Source organism: Hypanus sabinus, chromosome 16 (genome assembly GCF_030144855.1).
Source record: "Hypanus sabinus isolate sHypSab1 chromosome 16, sHypSab1.hap1, whole genome shotgun sequence".
Lineage (NCBI taxonomy): Eukaryota > Metazoa > Chordata > Chondrichthyes > Myliobatiformes > Dasyatidae > Hypanus > Hypanus sabinus.
The window spans coordinates 18532334-18557166 of NC_082721.1; the positions used below are offsets into that span (position 1 = coordinate 18532334).

The 24833-nt window shown below is 42.1% G+C and overlaps 1 protein-coding gene across 1 annotated transcript in view; it reads right to left on the bottom strand.

Moving 5' to 3' along the window:
* Positions 1–217: 217 nt before the first annotated feature.
* Positions 218–24833, bottom strand: part of apc2 (APC regulator of WNT signaling pathway 2) — a 233285-nt gene continuing 208669 nt past the window's right edge. The window contains exons 11-15 of the mRNA XM_059990792.1: positions 21495–21634; positions 16600–16677; positions 13495–13611; positions 10829–11043; positions 218–6002 (exon numbers count right to left, since the gene is read on the bottom strand). Coding sequence (XP_059846775.1) covers positions 218–6002; positions 10829–11043; positions 13495–13611; positions 16600–16677; positions 21495–21634 — 6335 coding nt within the window. The remainder of the gene's footprint in view (positions 6003–10828; positions 11044–13494; positions 13612–16599; positions 16678–21494; positions 21635–24833) is intronic.

Genomic DNA, 24833 nt, shown 5'->3' on the forward strand with positions numbered 1-24833 from the left:
TCACAGGTGGAGGTACTTCACCTTGTAACCTCTTCTAGTCGATTGATAATCCATAATAAGATGGGTGATGGTAGAACTAAAGTATATGATGCATGCATTTTGTACCTCAATGTGCTTGGTGTACGTTTATGGATGAATGCACCATTGATAGATTTTACCACTCAAAGTGAAAAAATGCAAAACAATCAAGTACTTAAGCCATTATTCCATTTGGCTTTCAGCTTTGCACCTTAGCCACTGTTTTCTCATTAATAATAGGTGCTCGAATCTGAGGTGGCTGGAGAGATCCACTGTCTGATTTTATTGTCTTGGGGCTGGGTATATAATTGAAAGGAGTCACTCGAGCGGCTCTACTTGGAGAACCATGTCGACTAGAATTGAAATGCATATGACTTGGGGCTGTAGTGTGGCTCTCAGTCTCAGAGGATGTGGTTATATTGTTCCTCATAAGTAACACTGCATCAGGTTCCTGTTCGGCTGAGTGGATGCCATATATAGTCTCTAAGCTTTTCCCAATAAATGGCCTGCTCCTGGTATTCCTGGGAATAGCTTGTTGAAGGTGAGGGACAAGGTCCAATGTGGGTGATGTGCTTGAATTTGTTTTTGTAATTGGAAAATCTTCAGTCTGCACGAAAGCATCACTGGTTCTCGTTTCCATGGCTCCCATTTTGCCTGGCAGTTGCTCAGATTCTGATTTATTTACCAGTGCCATTGCAGAAGGTGGGAGAGAGTTGCTGAGAAAATATGGAATGTCTTCATCTTTGATTCTTCGCCATGTTCCCTTTAAGCTGGGCTGATTATTTCTCAGCTGTTGTTCATTTTGTTTGGCAAGTCTCCCAGCTCTTCGCGGTTCCTCTTCGCTCCTGGTCTTGTCACTGGATTCTGATGACGCTGAGCGAATGGAAGATGGACTTGCTGCCCGCTGTAACACGTTGATGTGAGGGGAAGATGAATATCGTTTAAAGTGCTCATTCTTCCAGGCCACGCTGTTTTTCACAGGGAGCCTCGAGGGGCTTTCTGAGCTTGGTCTCCTCAACAGCTTCTCATTCCGGAGTGCTGATTCTTTGCATACGACCTTGTATTCGTTCACATTAATGTTAGAGACTGGTTTGGCAACCTTTAGGCCCTGGCACTGTGTAGAACGCAAGACAGCTGCCTGAAAATCTGATTTGCTTCTCCTTGGTGATGCAGACTGAGACAATGATGAGACCGACTCAGATGAAGAAGCTTCAGACTTCTGCCTCTTGAGAAGGCCGGGGGACTCCTTGATGAATGTCAGCTGGCGCACAAAGTTAGACTTATCTGATTCACTGCCACTTGACTTTGCTGAGGACATCCTCACCAGGTCCAGCCTGTTTGGAGGCATGACCTTCTTCGAATCTTGGTTCTTATTTGGCGTGGCAGTATCATTCCTTTGAAAGGTCGGCAGTTTTTTCACTGGAGTTATTTGCTTACATGGTACCTGACTGTTTGATGTTTGGACTGGTGACCTTCGAGTGACTTTCCCTGATGATGGAGATCTAATATTTGGAGTGGAAGGCAAGGAAGTGACTTGAGGTCTCGGTTTCTGGTCAATTTTATTGATGCTGGTTTTTGTTACATTTGCTCCTTGCTTATTGGACTGTACCGATGTTGTTAAATTCCTCTGGGGCTGCCTGGATGGTGTTGAATTCCTTGATGATCCCCTCGAAGGACCCCTTGGTATTCTTGCAGGTGGAGTTACACTTCGTTTTAGTAGGGTTGTGTCAGCTTTCTCTGTTGTTTGTCCAGGTCTATGCAAGCTTCGAGACCTAAAAGTCTGGTTAGGATTTTTGCTAGGGGTGTTGTTCTTAGGTATTGCTTTCTTTGAAGAAAGGCTGGCATTATTGGACTTTTTCAACATATCAGGCATGTAAATCACGGTCCTTCCTCTGAAGATCACAGGTAAGCTTACTGCCCGGGATGGTTGCTTAGGTATGTTTGAACCTCTGTTAGTGTTGGAGGATTTACCTGCAGTTGCTTTGTGATCATTTACTTTCTTCCCTTCCTTAGCAGCACGCTCGGCACCCTCTAAGTCATGGGTTTGCTCTTTCTGTGTCCTTTTCTTGTCCTTCCTCTCGAGCGTAAAGTGGAGTGTTGACCCAATGGACAACCCTGACACAAACGATAGAATAGAATCCGATTCTGAGGAAGGTTCCCTTGAAAGACAGGCTGCCGCCTGATGCAAACTAGTGACTATGGAATTGGCACCTTCTTGAATAGCTTCCCACTCGATACTTTCCAGGTCAGGAGACGTCAGATCTGACAACGAGCTGCAAAGGTCTCGGCTTGTATCGTTCCTCTGCTGCGAATCCCAGGCAACATTCACACCAGTGTGGGTTTGTGCATTACCCTTTTGGCTTTGCTTTGCAGACTTCTCAGATTTCTTTGAAGAATGCTTCCTCTTCTTTGGCATTGCTGAGCTGATGCATTTCTGCAGGAGATCATCTTCAGAATCATAACTCAGTGAGCTTGGGGAGCTATCCCTTGTTGTCGGCATGGATGAGTATCCATGGCTGAAAGACTTGGAAGTGGAATTTTGAGACTTTTTCCTTGATTTTACAAACGACTTGCGAGTCTTCGTTTGAAAGTCCTCCAACTCCATGTCACTCAGGGAGCTCAGCGAGGAACTAAAGGAGAAGCAAAGTGGACTTTCATCTGTAATTAGCGCCCGCTCATTCTTACTGATTACACCAGCATTTTTGAACTTTGTAGTTGTCTTATAGTTGTGGTTTGGTTCATTTTTTGTTTCTAAGTTTTGGTTGATGACATTTTCCTCATACTCATTTTTCAGCCCGTTTTTCTGTTTTGTGACACTTAACCTATCTAAAGATTCATTTTCATAAAAGCAATAAACAGCCTCTTCAGTAGGTGTAGTGTGGCGCATGGACTGAAAGGCATAGTTTCCATGAATGTATTCTCCACCAGAAATGTCCATTCTTTGCTCATCATCATCTGCACTCTTACAATTGTCTTCCTTTTTATCCAATTTCACCACGTGCCTTGGTGTACTTTGTTCCTTCCTTAAGACCTTTGCAGTGAATCCTGACTGGAATCCAGGAACATTGTGGCTTTGACACTGTTGCAGAGGTAGAGAGTTCTGATTTCTTTTGGGAACCTCCCTTTGATTGACATTAAAATGCGATTGAGCTCTTGGGATTGAGCTGGAATGGGGACACACTTCATTTCTATTTAAGTTATATTTATTCCCTTGTTCAAGGCTTTTATCATGCATTCTGATCGATATTGGTACTTCTAGGTCATCAGTGTTGTGTCCTTCTGCAGGAATCAGTTCTCTTCTCTCAGTTATTTTAGGTTGAACTTTTGCCACGGTGGGTGACTCCCTTTGAGGATACTCCAGTGTCTCGTCACTGAGGGAGGCAGAACTGGAAAAGTTGACCGGCGTACCTTCAACAGAATCTGAGTATGAGGAATCTTCTCTGAGGGTGTCACTTTTGGAGGTACTGTGCCCAGCTGGATCTAGCTGAGGATGGGCTGGCAATAGCATGTAAACGGGCAGCTGAAGTGACTTCTTCGATTGCAAGACTTGAGTGGACAAGCCGGAAATGAGTGAGGTCTTCACTTTTCTAAACTTGGTTGGCATCGCAGAGTTTATACATTCTTTCAGGATTTCAATGTCGTCATCAGAGTTCTCCAAGATGCTATCCAACTTGTCGGCCTTCTCCATTCCATCAGCGCTCCGTTCCTCCCTGATGTCTTCCCTCTTTTCTTGTGCCAGACAGTTGAAACAGCTCTTTTCTTGGAGAAGAGGCATCAACTTTAGTTCAATATCTTTCTGTATATAGGGCTCATGAAGGGTGAGCGCACTTAGGCTTGACGCACACGAGAAGTTTTCATTCGGTTTCTCCAGCGTGAAATACAACATTGTGTCAATATCTGGAGGAAGTTGGAAACGCTCCTTGAATTCATTGATATCCATGTGCTTCTTCATCTCACTGTCCCATTGGTTATTGGCTTGGCTGGCATCTTTTTCCAATTGGTCCAGCAATGGCGTTTTACTTCTACTCGGAGGCATGGTTTGCCCGGGGCTGTCGGGTAAATCACTAGGACTGATTGTACCACTTACCATTTCACTGCAGGGGTCACTTTGAATGGAACTGACTATTGATGGACTTTCAAAGCTTCCAAGTGAACTAACTGAACTACACCGGCTTAAAACCAGTGGGGTTTCTTGCAAATAATTGTCTGACGGACTCGAAGGGCTGGAATCCATATTTCTGGAGGCGGCTCTTTTCCTTATCAAAAACTTTTCATGCTTTGGACAAGGTATTTCAATAGGCTGGGATGCAATGCTAAAGGAATGATCACTGGACTTGAGTTGCATCTCTTCTGTGGCAAGAGACTCATCACTTATAGGCTTTTCGGCCGTCAGTGGTGATTCTTTCTCTATGCCAATTATTTCCAGGGAAGAATCACTGTCAACATCATTTTCACTACCAATTTGTACATCCAGAGCATTTTCAGCAGACGATAGGGATGACAATGAACTGCAACGTGAAAAGCAAATTGGGGTATCTTCCACACAGTAAGTTTGTAAGGTTTCCTGGTCATTGGAGACTGGTGTACAAGCAGATGTGCTGGAGAGGCCTTGACTCAAATCTCTAGTACTCTGGGAAAGTCCGGGATGCACCCATGCCTGTTTCCTGCTCGATGAACTCTGAGGAGTCAGGGAATTTCCTGGGCTTGGGCTAGGACTGCTTCTTGTTGTGACCGAAGGCATGTGGGTCCTTTCATAAAGGGGTGAAAATTGTTTCTTGCTTATCTCATCTGCTTTTCTTAGCCCCCAGACATCATTCCATGAGGTATTGGATTCTCTGGAACTTGGCTGTCCATCAGAATCTTTTCTATCCATCTGATGGCTCTCTCCATTCTTTAGGTCCAGATTAGTTGGTCTTTTCTGATACATAGGAAGTTCTTCCTTCTGCTCTGTACTTGAGGGTTCCTTCAATGAGTTCATTTGACTTTTTGTGTCACATTCACCAGTGCTATTAGAACACTCCAGACTATCACTTGACAAGTTGGCGTAGTCTGTCCTAGCACCCAAGATGCCTTGCATTTTCCCACGAGTATCCCGTCTCCCTAAGTTCACAGTGTCTGCAAGGTGACGGGGTGATGAAGACTTTGTCCTGGGTTCATTCAGGTCATCTAAGGCAGACTGCCAGTCGAGGCACTGATCCTCTGAGCTAAGGCTAAAGCTGTCCTCTGAGGAGGTGTGCATGTTCGACATATCTTCCACTATTTTGTCAATTCTGGCCACCGTGGTGGATATTTGGTTGACCAGTCTCTCCGCAGCGATCGACACGTTGTCAGTGGCAGGATTGAATTTCTGAGCATCCATTTGTTTCCCGTCAAGATCCCTTTCTGACTCTGAGCATCTTCCAGTACTACGGCACCGGGACACGGCTTGCCCTTGAAGGAAGGAGGAGTTCAGATACATGGACAACATGGACAGCCCTCCGGTTTCTAATCCAGTTGGTATATTGGGACCCTCATCATCATCAAAGCATCCAGAGTCAGAAGCATAGTCCTTGGCCAGACTTTCAATGTGCCTAAGTGGCTTGTTGATGTTGGAATGCTTTGGGCTAAGTTTCTCAATGCTGTCGAAAGTCTCTGTTAAATGTTTGGCATTGAGCTCGGCCTCCAGTGCTTTCTGCTTCCTCATGTACAAAGAGGGCATGCAAGAGCCCGGGGATATCATGGTAGTATCCTTGTACTTTGCTGGGCGGTTAGTCAACAGGTTCCTCAGGGCAGCCGCACTTCCCATCGCTATCATCTTGTGTTTGGAATGGATCAGGTTCCTCAGCATGCTGACAGCCCCCAGGTCCCACAGCAGTTCCTGGTCCTTTGAATTTCGAGCTGAAAGGTTCCACAGGGTCCCACAAGCATTGCTGACAATGGTCAAACTGTGAGACTTCAGATGTTGTAGGAGGGTCTGCAGGCAGTTGTAGTCACGGAGAATTTGCCTAAAAGATAAAGTAAACAGAATGAGGGGTTTGAATTTTAATGGTACAACAGCTAGCCAACAGATAGCAATCCAAAAATGTCTACATTTTAAAGCAATGTTATGAAAGTGCAAGAATAGTCCATTTCTTAGAAACTTACAGCACAATAAGAGGCCATTCAGCCCACAGTGCCCATGTTACCTAGTAGGTAGGTTAGGGATTGTTTTATATCTCTAGCACTATTTCAGGCAGGGAGTCTCATAGTCCGCCATTCACTGATAAGAGCAAATAAATTTTCCAGTTCCTGCCTAACTCTTCCAACAATTAACAGTTCATTGTCCTCTTGCTTCTATGCAAGGGATAATCATTGACAATTGTTCACCTTGGAAATATAAATTATACACCTCAGTCAAATTTTCCTTCAGTTTCCCTTATTCTAAAGAAAGCAACCTCAGACTTGCAGATCATTCCTCAGAATTATTAGTCTCCAGACCGGACAACGTCCTAGTAAATTTCTGCTGCACCTTCTTTGTTGTTTAAATAATATTAAGGTTATGCATTAATTAAGGCCCGGGGTGGGAAACAATTATACCTCATTTAACAGTGTAATATGTTCATGATATTTTACAGCAATTTCTTTAAAAGACTGAATTTTTTGTCAGACACAATAGACTACAGCTTCTGGAATCCAGAGAAACACAAACAAATGCTGAAGGAAATATTCAGCTCTGGGTGAGCAGATAAAGAGACTTGACTCGAGACATCAGTTATCCATTTCCCTCCATTGAGCCATTGACTCCAGAATTTTATCATTTCACTGATTCTCCTTGATTTCAACGGAGAAGGTTACCAACAACAGTGAGTCAACTGAGAGAACTGCAGTCCTGAGAGGAATTTGAAGATTTTTATTATTTCTGCTTTTGCACTACCTTTAACTATTATATATTTACTCTAATCAATTTACTTACTTTTTCTATATTATCATGTATTGCATTGTACTGCTGCCATAAAGTCAACAAATTTCAGAACATATGCCAGTGATATTAAACCTGATTCTGGTTCTGATTGTCACAGTTAATTATCCATCTGCTGGAATCCTGAAGTTATTGTTAATGTAATTCTAACCACAAAATCTGATCAATAGTTAGGAATGTTTAGATTTTTAAGATTTTTAATCGCGTCATGAGACGCGATTAGACAGAACTTAATACTACACACAAAATGCTGGAGGAAATCAGTGAGCCGTAATAATGACTGAAATAGACTTTTATTTTCTGAATGCTTTCCAACAAGCTGTTTTTTGCTTTATTTTCAATTCAATCGCATTGATGTTCATGCCCTTTGCATTTCCACTGTGCAGAAAAATCAAGTGACACATTGGTCCCATGGATAAATCTGTCTGGTGCAATACCTCTTTCCATTGAACGGAACATTGTAAAGCAAGCTCATTGTACCCTTTACACTGCTGTTGGGAGTATTACTGATAGCCTGGACCAGACTATTTATAGGCTCAGGAGTCTCTCTCTCTCTCTCTCTCTCTCTCTCTCTCTCTCTCTCTCTCTCTCTCTCTCTCTCCCACTCCCTCTCCCCCTCCCCCTCCCCTCTCGCCCCCCTCTCTCCCCCCCTCTCTCTCTCTCTCTCTCTCTCCCCCTCTCCCTCTCTCCCTCCCCCCTCCCCCTCCCACTCTCTCTCTCCCCCTCTCCCTCTCTCCCTCCCCCCTCCCTCTCTCTCTCTCCCCCTCTCCCTCTCTCCCTCCCCCCTCCCTCTCTCTCTCTCCCTCTCTCTCTCTCCCCCTCCGTCCCCCCCCTCCTCTCTCTCTCTCTCTCTCTCTCTCCCCCTCCGTCCCCCCCCTCCTCTCTCTCTCTCTCTCCCCCTCCCCTCCCCCCTCTCTCTCTCTCTCACTCTCTCTCGATATATATATATACCATCCTTTATGCTACTAGCAAGAAATTACTTTAGGAATTTGATTTATATTCTCGTGAGTCTCTGCACAGACCAAAATAGCAATCTGCTCACTGTAGATTTCAGTCCAGAATTGTACAGATAGCAGGTTTCAGTTGATATGAATATTTTCCTTTCTGCATCTAATAGACTACTCATGTTTAATTATCAGTTAATTAAGTAACATATGCTCTAAAACACTACTCTACTCATTACTGTGGTCCAGGTGAGAGTAGATAGTGTGGTGAACTACATATACCTGTTTGGCATCCCCCCCCCCCCCCCCCCCCGCTGACTGCTCCTGTGGCTCCTCCCACAGACCCCGGTATAAAGGCGATTGGAGGCACAGCCCCAGCCTCAGTCTCCAGGATGTTGTGTGGTGGTCATTTGCTGCTTGTTCTTTCTTCCAGCCTATATCTCGCCTCATGTCTCCAAGAGTTATTGATGGTGCATCAGATAGTATTAGGCAGATCAATAGGGCTAGGACTAAATGGGCCAAAGGGCCTATTTCAGTGCTGTAGTGGTTAATGACTCTAACTCTAACCACCCAAACTTCTCTTAAGTTTGGCAAATTGTTATTGGTGTAGCAATGGCTCTATTACATACTAGAGAACATCTACAGATGCTGGAAATACAAGCAGCACACACGGGATGCTGGAGAAACTCATCAGGCCAGGCAGCATCTATGGAAAAGAGTACAGTCGACATTTTGGGCCAAGACCCCTCAGCAGGCTTTATTGCGTTGTATTTTACAACATGCTATAACATAAATAGATCTTAAAACATAAAAAGTCATATCTAAAAGCTCAATTGAGTATTATATTTCACTAATCTATTAATTGATTTTATAAGTTGTGAGCATCATATGGAAGGCCCTTAAAAAGATGGTACTTGTTGCATAAAGTGAGGACATGTTATTTATATTTGTTGGTACTTGAAGAAATCAACGATCTGAACCATTGAGCTGTCAGTTTGTGCTAAAATACTTGTGTAGTGTGAAGTTCAGTTAATAAAAAGAACAAAAACTTGGATTTCTGTCATCCTGTTCACAGCCTCGGGAGTTTTGGGGATTTACAGCCAATCAAGTATGACTCAGCAGCGTCACATTTATAATGTACTGAATGCAGCATCCAGTTTGCATGTGGCAAGCTTAAACGAACGGTAATGTGAAGATAAACACAAGAGATTCTGCAGATGCTGGAAATCCAGAGCAATACACACAGAGTGCTGGAGGAACTCAGCAGATCAGGCAGCATTGATGGAGTTGAATTATGAGCTGATGTTTCGGGCCGAGACCCTTCATCAGGACTGCATAATCTGAATGATCTGGAATATGATGATGCCTAGATTTGGATTATGTGTTATTGAAACATACATGTGCATGCTAGATTATTCCAGGAGAACATTCCCACTGTTTTCTTTAAAAGAGGGTCATGGATCTTTTTATGCCTACCTAAGTGGGCAAAAGAAAGTTCAGTTCAATGGTCCATTTACACATAGGACCTCATGCATAGCAACTCTCCCATAGGATTGCCTTGGAATCTCAGACTAGAATTTTGTGTTGGTATAACACCATAAGATACAGAAGTAGGCCATTTGGCTCATTGAGTCTGCTCTGCCATTGAACCATGGGCTGATCCAATTCTTCCAGTCATCCCCACTCTCCTGCCTTCACCCCATACCCATTGATGCCTTGGCTAATCCAGAACCTACTTATCTCTGCCTTAAATACACCCAATGACTTGGCCTCCACAGCCTCTCCTGGCAACAAATTCCACAGATTTACCACCCTCTGGCTAAAGTAATTTCTCTGCATCTCAGTTCTAAATGGACGTCCTTCAATCCTGGAGTCATGCCCCCTTGTCTCAGACTCCCCTCATGGGAAATAACTTTGCCAAATTTCACCTGTTCAGGCCTTTTAACATCTGGAATGTTTCTATGAGATCCGCACCCCCCCCACCCCCCACATTCTCCTGAACTCCAAGGAATACAGCCCAGGAGTTACCACATGTTCCTCATACGGTAACCCTTTCATTCCTGGAATCATTCTTGTGCATCTTCTCTGAACCCTTTCCAATGTCAATATATCCTTTCTAAAATAAGGAGCCCAAAACTGCCCACATTACTCCAAGTGTGATCTCACAAGTGCCTTATAGAGCCTCAACATCACATCCTGAATAGGGTCTGAATTCCCAAACGTTAGAGATTCTGCAGATGCTTGGAAACTTGAACAACACATGCAAAGTGCTGGAGGGGAGTAAACAGTCGAGGTTTTGGGCAAAGCCCCTTGATCAGGACTGGGAAGGAAGAGGACAGAAGCCAGAAGTGGGGATCAGGACAGGATTACAAGCTGGCAGGTGATAGATGAGACCAGGTGATTAGGAAGGTGGGTTGGTAAGGTAGAGGGTTGAAGTCTGAAGCTGGCAGGTCTTAGGTGGAAGAGGAAAATGGGCTGAGAAAAAAGGAAACTAATAGGCGTGGATAGTGGACCATAGAATAAGGGGAAGGAGGAGGGTCACCATGAGGGAAGAGATGGGCAGGTGAGGATAAGAGAAAGGGTGAGAGAGAGAAAAAAGAATGGGTTATCTAAAAAGAGAGATGGGGAATTTACAAGAAGTTAGAGAAATTTATGTTCATGCCATCAAGTCAGAAGCCACCCAAATGGAATATGAGACGTTGCCCCTCCAACCTGAGTATGGCCTCATCATGGCAGTGGAGGTGTTCGCAGACAGGCATGTTGGAATGAGAAATAGAAAATTGAATTGAAAAGAGCAGCCATTGGGAGATCCTGCTTTTTACGCCAGACAGAGGTGAATTTACAAACCTTTGACTGTGGCTAATGTATTCAGACACTAGTTAACTGTACCACACAACCCTAACCTCCATTTTTAAGAAGATAATGTTACCTGTACTCTTCATTTGTTGCAATGAGACTGGAAATATTCCGTAGAATACCCCCACCACTCTCAATAATGGCAAGTGAATTGCTCTGACATTTATAGGTCAGAGTACCCACGAGGAAAATCAGTGCCCCTTCAACGGAACAGATTGCGACTTTGTTCTCAGTGCTGTGAGCTGACAGGTTCCAGAGGGCACTCAGCAGGCTCTTGAGAGTTGATTCCTTGAGAGAAACATGAAAACACAAAATTCAGAATGTGAACTCACAGAATCATTCAAGGCAGTAACATTCAATCCTCCATAGCTCGACCAGCCAGATCCACCCATAAAGCTTTTGGAAATCTCTGTGTTCTTGTTCTTATTACTCTTCTTAGAGCTTTATTCAAGCATTCGTTTTTTTTTTGTCAACACAGGAGATGCTGCAGTTGCTGGAAATCCAGAGCAACATGCACAAAATGCTGGAGGAACTCAGTAGGTCAGGCAACATCAATGGAAAGGAATAAACAGGCGATGTTTTGGGCCAAGACCCTTCAATAGGACATTGATTTCTTGTGTGAATTTTCACCAGACAACTCCATGATCTTATTTTTTTACATAATTTATATCCATCTCAACCTACCATGTCAATATGGTTAAACTTAAACTATTGGTTTTGAGTCCTGAGGAAGAGTCTTGGCCTGAAATATTGTCTGTTTGTTCACTTCCATGAATGCTGCCTGATTTGCTGAGTTCCTCCAGCATTTTCTGTGCATTGCTTTAGGTTTAGCTTTTCCATGCGATTTAATATCCTTTATACACACATAATCTGTTGCAATTGTAAAGAGCCCAATGTCTCGAACCTACGCTCAGAACTTTGAATCAATCTTGTACCCCTTCTCTGCTATGCTCACTGGAACAGAATTCTTCTCTTGTAAATTGTGAGAGAATTCAAACAGCAGTCTCAATAATCTGACAACTTTATATTCACAATATTATATGCATCTTGTTTTGCGTTGCTACTGAACATGACATCGGCATGTTAAATGCAACATTTTCTAATACTTATAGATTTGCTTCAGCCTAGGGATTTCCCTCCCAGTACATGTATTAATTCCCCTTAATGTGTAGTAATTTATCTCCTTATTATCTCATCTCCCTAGTGATCCACCCAGAACAGGAATTCCCAGCCTATGGTCCACAGACCACTTGCTTACTGGTATTGGTCCATGGCATTAAAAAGGTTGGGAATGCTTAATCTAAAATATAATCAAAAATAGAATAGGGATTATTGCCACTGAAATAAGTCGTGAAATGTGTTGTTTTGCATTAGCATGAGTGTGCACTCTAAACAAGTCACTATATGTTACAATAAAATAATTAAATATTGCAAAAGAGGGAATTCTGAGGTAGTGATCGTGAGTTCATGGACCATTCAAAAAAATGATGGTGGAGAGGAAGACAATAGCCCTAAAACATTACTGTTGGTCTTCAGGCTCCTGTGCCTCCTCACTGATGGTAGTAATGAGAAGAATGTATATCCGGGATGGTGAGGGTCTTTTATGATGGATGCTGCTTTAATGAAGCACCGCCTTTGGAAAATGTCCTCGAAGGTGGGGAGGATTGTGCCACTGATGAGCTGGCTGTCTACAGCCCTCTTACAATCCTGTGCGTTGGCACTTCCATTACAGACAGTGCTCTCCACGGTACCTTTGTAGAAGTTTGTTAGAGTCTTTTGGGATATGCTTAATTGCTTCAAAGTCCTAATGAAGAATAGCAGTTGGCTGCCGTTGTTGTATTGCATCAGTATGGGGGGACCAGGATACAGTATATCCTCTGGGATGTGGACAATAAGGAACTGCTCATACTTTCCACCATGGACCCATCAGTGAGAATTGATGGTCTTCTCCCAACATTAATTTATTTTATTTAGAGATACAGAATGGTTACAGGTCTTTCTAGCCCAATGAATGACCTTTCCCTCTCTATAGACGTTGATGCCCTTACTAATTAAATACCTATCAACCTCTGCTTCAGATATATCCAATGACTTGGTCTTCACACTAACTGTGGCACTTCCACAGATTCAACACCCTCTGGCTAAACAACTTCTTCCTCATCCCCATTCTAAAGAGTTTATATTCTGAAGCTCTGCTCTGTGATCCTAGATTCCCCTACTCCACTCCATGTCCATTCTATCTAGGCCTTTTAATATTCAGTAGGTTTCGATGAGATCCCACCCTAATTCTTCTAAACACCAGTGAGTACAGGCCCAGTGCCATCAAAAGTTCCTCATACATTAATCCTTTCATTTCCAGGATTCTTTTCTTAAACCTCCCCTGGAGCCTCTCCAATGCTAGCACATCCTTTCATAGAAATGGGACCCAAGACATTTCACAGTACTCCAAGCACGGTCTGATCAATCCCTTACAAAGCCTCAGCATTGCATCCTTGCTCTTATATTCTAGTCGTCTGGAAAAGAATGTTAACATTGCAGTTGCCTTCCTTACTTGCAACTCAACCTGCAAATTAACGACTCCCAAGTCCCTTTGCACCTCCAATTTCTGAATTTGCTCCCCATTTAGAAAATAGTCTACGCATTTATTCCTTCTACCAAGGTGCTTGCACTCGTTCACAACATACTTTATTGAACACCCAGACTAGCAATGAATTGTGAATTAGTCGATAGAGAACGCACCTTTTTGGCTTTGAGGGCGCACCGCATCAGTGCGCTAACGCTCGCAACTTCCCGTAGGATCCTCTTGCTGTTGACATCTGCTCTCCATGAAAGGTTCCTCAGAATACTTGCCACAACCTGGAACAGGACATGGATGTTACACACAGAGTAAAGCCAATCCTATGAAATGCTGACCAGCAAATAGACTCAAACTTGGTTTTCATTAGCCTGGCCATTCACAAGGAGTAATATATACAGTATTTGCTCTTTGGCTAGATTATCAAATTGACTCACACTGCTACATCTACATGCATATAGGTGAAGAGGACATGAAAAGGATGCTTCTAGGATCCAATTTAGCCTCAGAATAAAGGGAAAACCTTTTAAAACTGAGAAGGAATTTCATCAGCCATATGGTGGAGAATCTGTGGAATTTATTTCCACAGAGGTCTGTGAAGGACAAGTTATTGGGTGTATTTAAGGTAGAAGATCTTGACTGATTGAGGGGGGTTTAAGGGTCATGGGGAGAAGGTAGGAGAATGGAGTTGAAAAAAAATCAACATGACTGAATAGCAGAGCAGACTCGATGAGTCAAATGGCCTAATACTGCTCTGATTTCATCTAGTCTTAGGGACATATAGAGTCATAAAAAAGTACAGCACAGAATCAGGTCCTTCAGCCCATCCAGTCCATTATAAATGTTTTAATTCATAAATCAAATTGTTCTTAACACTGATTTCTTATGTAAATAAAGGCAAGCGTGTAAAGCTAAATCACAATCTGAAGATTTATCAAAAACTGACTGATTCCATAAATATATATCTTGTTATATTTGCATTTATAATATTATTATAAAATATATCTTGGAAATTGGACTAATTTCTACATTTTATGCAAATCAGGCTTCAAAGTTTTAGCTAATGTAAGTCATACTAGAGTTAAGTTTTGTGTGAAATTAGATCCATTTGGAAAATGGCCGTTGCATTATTGTGGCTGATTCAGCAAACCTTGGCCCAGTCGCACATCTGATGACATCGCAGGTCACATGATTCATCTACCACTGCCAGAAAATGGAGCTTTAGTGTGGGCCTGCAGCCTTCACCATTTGCCTCCAGAGAATGGTGTGGAGATCAGAAATGAGACAGCAGTTCATAAAGCTGTCCTGTAATACTGATCTCTTGTGTGCCATATTTTTATTGGTCAGCATTAAAGATAAAGATTAGGTTTATTTGTCACATGTACCTTATCGTGCATTGTTTGCATCAACTCAAATCAGAGAGGACTGTGCTGGGCAAGTAACGCCACGCTTCCAGCCCCAACATAGCATGCCCACAACTTTCTAAGCCTAACCCTTGGAATGTGAGAGGAAACCCATGTGGTCATGGGAATCACATACACACTACTTATAGACAGCAGTGGGAATCGAACCCTGATCTTCACGCCGGTAGTGTTGCGCTAACTGCTACGCTACCATACCACTCTGCATAATAATTCAGTGGTGCTCCCTTCTCTGGCTGCAGCCATTTGGACAGCCTATACCTCACAGTAGCTTGGCACTACCCAGCAGCTGATCAGGGTCAGAGCTGTGTGCCCAAACACACAGGATGTCACCATGCTCCCTTCCTCCCATTTATTCCCTCATTCTCTACGTCAGCTTTTCATGCAGCCACCATGGCCTCCATAAGAGTAATTTCCCAGCATCATCATGGCAATTTTTTAACAAAACTACAAAAGCTTATTTACATAAAAATACACAAAATACAAACATCAAATATTTACAAAGCAGTGAACAGATTCAAATTAAAATATTATTATTACTGTCTATAAAACACTCAGTTCCCTGGGGGGGGGGGGACCATCATTCCTGAAAATCCCCCATGGTACCCATCATGACTGCATGCTCCTTTTCCAAGGATACCCGGGCATGAAAGTATCCGCGAAAGAGGGACAGGTCATCAGCCGAGCAGAGCCCTGGACTGTCCGCTGCCTGGACCTGTGGATGGCCATCTTGGCCAGGTCCAGGAGCAAGCCCACCAGTAGATCCTTCGAGCAACCTGCCCATGTTTCAGGAGTGCAGGACCAAGCTGTTGATAGATACCACTTTGTAATGAAATACCATAGAGCTGGTTCAATCTAATTTTTGCCCAACTTTACAAAGTTCTCCATGACTCACAAGTGGACATTAGCGTTGAACACAGCATATCTTTAGCATTGAAATAGAGTTAAATCCGAATTCCAGCCACACATTTTGGATTTGATTCTAGTTGACATCTGTTGAAAATCCAAACTGCTTGAATACTAAAGCTGATCTTCAAGCTATCCATGTAGTGAAAACAGGGTAAGTTCAGGGCAGACTTTGGTTTTAAATCTACCTCTTTTTGAACAGTCCATCGAAGTTAAATTCAGTGATCCCTCATTTTTGCCCCTTTGGACCCAGCTTGCACTTTCCTGTGCAAGTTGAATGATGGAATGCGAAGATTAACATAATTCTTTTGCATATGGACCACAAAGGCAGAGAAGCTGAGGTAGGTGAAATGGATGTAGTGGACTGCTTCTGTGACACTTGTTGCATGAAGTCACGGGAGAGAAGTACTGGTAGATATGAAGCAGTCTCCTTATTTAACAAAATGAGACACAGCAGGCATCACATTGAGACCCTTTCTGAGAAAAAGGACTGCTTGACCCAACACTACACGTTTTATATGCTAGAGGTCAAAGGACAATTCAGGACCATTACATATTTACAATGCATCCACAGTATTTCCTTTGAACTAAACACAGCCTTCACACCGCACTCTCACCACCCACACTAAAGACACCCAAATAATGAGTTTAAACCAGCATCGTCAGGTCTTCCATTTAACTGTGGTTCATGGTTCTTAGGAATCCATTGAATTTATAAAATCCATAGCTGCATTTTAAATTTAATCTACTGTCCATATACAGATCTGAAGATTGGAGGCTAAAGTTATTTTCTATATGTCCTAACCCCAAAAACACTCTAACAACACTGTGACAATTACAGTATTTTATTGTCTTGTAATGAAGGTATTTTTCTGATAAAATGTACAATTAAAATCATTGCAGACTTACCCAATTATGTGACCAAAATGATTCATTACTGACCTGATGTATGTCTTCACTTTCTGACTCTAACTGGGCCACGATACTTTGCATGCAGCCTTTTCTAGAGCATAATGTCGCCTGCAAGAGGAAATTGGGTTCTGAATACTCAGTAAGTGAGTACATCTTAATAAACACAACAATTTGATTCATTCACATCAGGACATTTCTGACCAAGACTAATGGGCTGTCCAAGAGTTTGTACCTGAAAATGGCTCCTTTATAGTACATTATGGCCCCATTGAGAGAGGGACTCACCCAGGTAATATCCTATTTTTGACTGTCAGTTTTGTGGTCTAGAACTAGTATGATACTTCGATCTGAATTAACTGCTCTGGGATAGAAATGCATTGTAATTTGGCTCAGTGCCTTGGTCATGGGAGGAAAGAAAAGTATTGGCCTGGATTTCTCTGCCAAGCCTTCACTAATCTGAGCTGGAATAGAACCTAGAAAAGTTCAGCACAGTACAAGCCCTTAGGCCCATGATGATATGCCGACCTTTTAACCTACTCCAAGATCAATGTAATGCCTCCCTCCTGCATGGCTCTCCATTTTCCGTCATCTATGTGCCTATCCAAGAGTTTCCTAAGTATCCCTAATCTACAGTATCTGCCTCCACCACCATCCCTGGTGTTCCATGGTCTCACCACACTTTGCTTGGATAATGTACCTCAGATATCTATCTATACTTCCCACCAATCTCCTTAATAGTATGGCCTTCCATATTAGGAACTTCCAATCTGGGAAAAGGGCACTGGCTGTCCAATCTATCAATACCTCTTATCTTATGCACCTCTATCAAATCTCCTCTCATCCTCCTTCACTCCAAAAGTGAAAAACCCTGGCTCGCTCAACCTTTCTTCACCAGACACATTCTCTAATCCAGGCAGCATTCTGGTAAATACCTTCTGCACCCTCTCTAAACCATCCACATCCCTCCTATAATACAGAAAGGTGTCGGAACAAGGCCAGTAGCATCATGAGGAATCCCAGCCACCTGTTCCTGAACTCTTTTGACCCACTCCCATCAAGGAGGAGGCTATGCAATATCCATGCCAGGATCACCAGACTTAAAAACAGTTACTTTCCCCAAGTGGTAAGGCTGATCAACACCTCCATTCTCTAACCATGCCTCCACGCCCTCAGCCACCACCATATTATCATTTCCTGTCAATCACCCTATGAACAGGCACTCCTGTGCCTACAGTCACCTGACATACAATCAATCTATCTATAAAAGCTATGTTATGTTTTTATATTGATTGTGTCTTTTTATTATTGTTGTTTTATTGTGTTTTTTGTGCTGTATCAGATTCAGACTAACAGTTATTTTGTTCTCCTTTACACTTATGTACTGGAAATGACATTAAACCATCTTGAATCTTGAATCTCAAAGGAGGCGACCAGCATCGAATGCAAAATATTTGTCTAGCCTTTACCCTAACATTGCCTCATATCTCTTGAGTTAGGTCCCCTGATTAATGAAGAGCAACACACCATATGCCTTCTTAACCAGCCAATCAACTTACACAGCAACTTTGAGGGATCTATGGATACAGACCTCAAGATCCCTCTGGGCTTCCTGCACATGGCAAAGAATCTTGCCACTTACCTTATACTACCGTCTGAAGTGTATCACTTCACACTTTTCCAGATTGAACTCCATCTGCTGCTTCTCCACCCAGCTCTGCATCCTGTCAATGCCCTGTTGAAACCCATGACAACCTTCTACACTATCTACACCACCACCAATCTTTATGCCATCTCCAAACTTACTAACTCATAACTTAGTGAAACTCAATGGTAGAAAATCGTCATCAACCATTTACAATAATGCCCTATTTGATATAAGCTGTGATTTTACTTAACCCAGAAATTATACTTACATTTGGCCAAACCTGCTGGCTTAGTCCACCCACCTGGAATGTCAAATGTAGTGACCCACACATATTTGGCCTGTCACAATGTATATGGACAATAACACTGGCCATCAGTGTCCCAGACTCCAGTGCATGGTCCAAGCAGCAATAGTGTTTGCACAAGATCAGGTTTGGTGAGGAGACTGTTCCTAAAATTCCCTGAGTGCTTTGCAAAGCTATAAAAGCAGCAAGGTATGCTGTTTAGTAAAAATTAAATATCTCTGATAAATAAGTGGTTAAGAATATTTTAAAACATATAATGACTTAGTGTAAGGATATAGAGCAAAATACAAACCAAAGCAAAATAATTTAAAATAAACTATCTTTTCTTTTTTTTCCCCTGGTACAATCGCTGGAGGGTTTTGGGTCCAGTTTGGGATATAGGAAGTACTTTCTCACAATGAAAACTGGGGAATTCAGAGATCCATGGAATCTGGTAGCAGAGAGAACTGACAGATTGGACATCCTGAATCTATTAAACACTTGGTAACCAGTGCCAGGATTTAATGGATTTAAATGGTTAAATGCCAGTGACTCTAATGGGAACCATGTAGCATCAGCCAACATAATCCTGTTCACTGATCCAATTTTTAGAAGCAGAATAGTTCAGATTGTTCCTACCGTCTAATGTACTTTGTGCAAATTATATTAGACAAATTTCTGCTCTTTTTTTTAGGGAGAAACATTAAGAAACTCCCTTGGGCTGAGGGACTGGATGGCACTGAATGCATGCATTAAACTGTCAGGAAGTATCATTTTTGTTAGGGAAGCTGGAAGGAGGGAAAGGCAAAGAAGTAAGTCCAACTTCTGTTCAGAATAACTATTCCCTCTTGACAAGTGCCTGAGCGTGTGCTTCATGCACCTGATCACTAACTTTTCTGGAAGAGATTAAAGCATCTGCCCTTGACCTAGAAGATTTTGTTTCAGTAACAGATGAGCCCAGTACAGGTCATCAATTATTTAAACTAAATAGAGTTTAGTTAATATGCTTAAGCAGATTGGCTAAGATAAGCTGTCAAAACATACACAAATCCACCTCTTTTTCATCGACTCCAAGCTTAAGGATCCTGGGATAATGTCCTGGCAATCAGACTGACTTACATTATAGATGGTGCAACATCTGATGAGCATTTTTTCATTAATCCTCTCTTTATGTAGTAGACATTATCTTTCAGTAAAAATGAACCACAAATATTGACTTGGGAACTTCTCCAGATGACACGACTCACACTCTAAACAATAAAATTATTGATTTTCTTTAATTTGTTCTGTTTCTTAGCATTGCTGGCGGGGTCAACAAACATGCATTAACAAGTAGCCTTGAGCTGAATGGCTTAATTATATCAGTTATAATCAAATTCACTTCAGTAGAACTGGAGTTTCAGTTAAGCTAATTTATTTGAGAATGTTTGATTCCCTACAAAATATTCATAAACCAGTTACATATGGTTTCATGGTCAGCATTTCTGCTACTAGCTTTTTGGAGCTTTTTATTCAGATTTATTGGCTTATGAGCTTTTTAGTAACTGAATTTAATGGTCATAACAGCCATGGTCCGAACTGGGCTAAAGCCCTCTTCTTGAACTCCTTGTTGTAAGTGCAGCAATTTAAACCAAAAAAAAACTAGATACTGGAAATCCGAAAAAATAGAAAATACTGGGGGAAAAACCAGCAGGGCAAGGATCAGCTGCAGAAAAAGAACAAACACAAACGATTCTTCGAATCCAGAGTAGCGCACACAAAATGCCGGAGAAAGTCAGCACATCATACAGCATCTATGGAGAGTCATTGTTTCAGGTTGAGTCCCTTCGTCAAGAGAGTTTGGATGACGGATCTCAGCCTGAAACATCGACTGCTGTTCCTCTCCACAGATACTGTGTGATGTGTGGGGTTCCTCTAACTTTCTGTGTGTGGAAAAAGAAACAGTTAAAGTTTCAGATCTGAGCTTCAGCAAAACTTAATCAATATGCCAAGTCATAATACACATAAATTATGTTATTGTACTAATGCTTCATAAATGTTATTTTTAACTCATTACAGAAATTACAATGGAGAGAACTGACCCACAATTTTCCCCGCTTTCCCCATTTCCCTAGATTCTTGATTCTGAAGGTTGACCTTGCGAGTCCAAAGAGATCCTTGCTACTGGGCCTTGATGAACATCATCAGCTGATGTAGATGAGCCATGGACATTTGAGGAAGCCTGACAGATCACAGAGCACCACCCACTCATTCCTAGTCTCGCCGTCCATCAAGGCTGTCAAGGCTGTCTCTATTAACTCTACTGTGTATCTAACACTAGTAAAAATAAAGCAATTAATGTACTTAAAATATTAGTTTTCTCTTAAGAAAAGGAAGTAAATATTTCAAATAGATAAATAAAATGTTAAACTGAAAACAAATAATTTAAAAACATCTCCCACTTTATTTTCATCCTTCTGTGCAGGAGTAAAATCTGCATTCAAGGGGCGGGGGGAGGGGGGATTTGCAAACCGTGCGGCATGTCTATCTCAGGACATGCACTGAGCACATTTCCTTGACATTTTTGCCGGATCCGATGCCCAGCAAAATCTAATCCAATGAACTTACACCTACATCGAAGTGGTTAGAAAATATGTGTTTTGTTTCAACTGCTTATAATGGAAAAAAGATATGGAAGCAGATTTTGCTCAATCTCTCTGTCCCGATGAGAACATTACTTCTTTTCCAATCACCCCTCCCAACCTTCCAACTCTCACTTGATCATTCTCACACAGAGTGGGCACTCATGATTCTTGTGGAAAGAATAAAGCCTGTCCAGACCAAACCCTTCATCGTCACTATCTCCTCCCATAGATGCTGTCTGGCCTGCTGCGTTCTGCCAGCATTTTGTGTTTTTATTTATTTCCAGCATCTGCAGATTCACTCGTGTTGCCTTCCCGTATTTATCTAGCCAGTAAAGTGTGGGCAGGTGTGCCTGGACGAGCTACAGTCACTCACCTTATTGACGACATCTCCAAAGGTGAGGTTGGTCAGGGCCATCCCTGCGTACCGACGTAGGGCTGAATTCAAAGGGTCACTGGTTGCCCCGTACATGTCGCAATCAACTTGAAGCAATTCGGCAACTGCCTGCAGTCCTCCTGTGTCAGGAGAGATAAACAAACACTGGTGAGACATCTCAGTGTCTCGTCTTCTCTCTTTTTTTGGTTTGGAGAAGCTAAATTTGGCAATGTTTATTTTACAGAACATAGAACACTACAGCACAACACAAGCACTTTGCCCCATGATGTACTGACCTTTTAACCTACTCTAGACTTGTAACTCTGCAACATCCTTCAGCCAGTGGAATTGAGCAGATTAATTAGAAATTGAGTATAAATTTTCATACAGATCTCCAAACTCCAAATTACTGATTTTTTAATAAATCAAATTTCTTTTTGTAGAACTAAATATGCTTGGAGTTGGGATTAGAAGTCAGCATTTAAACCCAGTAGACCTGTAATCACATTTCAGAGTTATTTTAAGGGGTGTATACTTAAGATCATTGACTAAAAAATCAGGTGGGTAATTCTGAATGATTATTTAACAAAATACTTCTCCTTCATTGATAGTTTATTATTGCCTGGTGAATCAAGTTGCTGTGAAAATCTTTGCACACCATTCATACAGATTATTTCATCGCATCAGTATATCATGGTAGTACAAGGGAAAGGCAATAACTGGAGGCAGAATATAGGTTACAATTACAGAGGAAGTGCAGACTGACAAAAAAGGTGAAAGGTCATGACAAGGTGAACTTTGAGGTCAAAAGTCCTTCCAGGCCATTGATTCCAGGATGAACTTTCATCTGCAGGACTTCAAGTTGCACCAACAGCTTACCTTTTTTTAGAAACATTCAATAAATTATTTTTCCTGTTGTTACCTGGCCCACATGAGGGATATGATCCAGTAAATAAACTTTAATTAATTTTTCGGGGTGGAAGGGGATCTGCATTACTGTCCACTGGAGGCAAGGCAGTCTCCTGATGCTGGAATCTGAAGCCACGAACAATCTGCTGGAGGAGCTCAGCAGGTTGGGCAGCATCAGTAAACTGTCTGGGTCCCTGAAGTTACGAATCTAGCAGATCCTTCATTGCTAGCATTATTGTCCGACACTAATTAACATTGATTAAATTGGTGGTAAGGCATTTTCTTGCTGTAGTCCATATGGAGCAGAATTCCCCTGTTGTTGTAAGGATCTCCAGCATTTTGACCCAATGACATCTTTTTGTACAAGTCAGGAGAGTTCCATCTTACAGGGAAATGATAGCTACAGACCTTATTCTTTTTGGTGGTGGAGGGTATGTGTATGGGAGGAGGCACTAGAGTAGCTTAGGCAAGCAAATTTTGTAGATGCTACACACAGAGTGTGGAGGGAATGAATGTTTGGGTAGGTGGGTGGATAATCTATCAAGAGTTCTCTCTTGTCGTCGATACTGTTGAGCTTCTAGAGTCTTGGTGGAAATGGAACTGAAGTGCTTCTTGTCACACTCCTGACCTATGTCTTGTACTGTACATGTTGGAAAGACTTTAGCAAGTCACAATCAGAGGCATGTCAATTACTATAGGGTCTTCAGATGGTCTGTTTGAGTTTCTAGCTGTTGGTGACCCACTCAGCATGTTAATGATAGGGGTTCTCAATGTTGGAAATGAAATGGAATTCCAGGTGCATTTGGTTGCACTCTTCCTTGTTGAAACTGATCGGTGGAGAAATTTTGCTGCTATTTTTACTTATCTTTTAAGCACTCAGACTTTTGAAGTGAATGGAATCAGATGGGTGGGTAGTGAGTAGAGCCTAGCACTAACAGCTACTGTCAGATTTCCCTCTCAACAGAATGTCTGTTGAATGTGAGTCTCGAAAAATAATTTGCATTTGAAATAAAACTCATAAGGACAAAGTTATGAAATCAGCATATCCAGTCATTAGATGCAGAATTTGTTCAAAGATAAACAAATCTGTTGCCAGATGTGATTATTGTACTCAGCAGCATGAATGCTACAAACAGCGGTAGATACAGCCCAGCCCATCACATGAACAGATGTCTCCATCATTGAGCACATTTGTAAGGGGGACTGCCACAAGAAAGCACCGTCCATCATCAAGGAAACAACCACCCTGGCCATGCTCTCTTCTCATTGCTGCCATTAGGAAGGAGGTACCAGAGCCTTTGGTCCCACACCACCAGCTTCAGGAAGAGTTATTACCGGAAACAGCCTGGATAACCTCACTCAGCTCAACACTGAACTGATTCCACAACCTATGGATTCCCTTACAAGGACTCTACAATCTATGTTCTGATCTTTTGTTGTTTGTGCATAGTCTTTCATTGATCGTATTGTATTTCTTTGCTTTACTCTGATTGCCTGAAGGAAAATGAATCTCAGGGTAGTATATGCCTACATATGTATACTTTGATAATAAATTTACATTGAATTTTGAATGTTATTGTCGGTTTCCTATTGTCGGTAATCTACAGAGAAAGTCTGCTCAGACACTCTCTCTGCTATTCCGGCACCATCACCCATTAATTCAGCTGATCCATCCCACAATCAGTGAGAGATTCTATTAACTTTATGCCTTTGATAGGAAATTCTCTCCCTAATCCTGCTTGTTGTGACATTTATTATCAATATCTCTGGAACCACTCTGTGATTCTTCATTTAGTTTATGAAAGGCGATTGAAATTTATAAAACTTGAGGCCATTCAGCCCACTACACTGACAACAACAGTTATCCTAACTTCCTAGCTTTCAGACCTTAGTCCTGTGTATTCAGGCACCTCTAGTGCTTGTTCTGGCATTTGTTAGGGGTTTCTGTCTTCAGCACCCTTTAAACAAGTTTCACCCCACCACTTTTCTGTGACTCCTCAATGCTGCTCTATATTTCTTTACCTCTTAACTAAAGTCTGAGCTTCCCTCACAACCTCTCCCCTCACCCAAACCATTCCTCCTTATCTCTGTTCTAAAGGGATACCCTTCTATTCTGAGGTTGTACTCTCTGGTCCTACACTCTCCCATAATTAGAAACATCCTATGCATGTCTACTCTATCTAAAGCAGGGCTTCACAACATTTCTTATGCCATGGACCCCCACCATTAACTGAGGGGTCTGTGGATCCCAGTTGGGAATCCCTGATCTAAACCTTTCAATATTCAAAAGGTGTCAATGAGATTCCTTCCTTATTCATCCAGCGAGTACAGGCCCAGAGTCATCCACCACTCTTTGTGCATTAACCTATTCATTCCCAGAATCATTCTCATAAGCCTCATCTGAGCCCTCTCCAATGCCAGCATATCCTT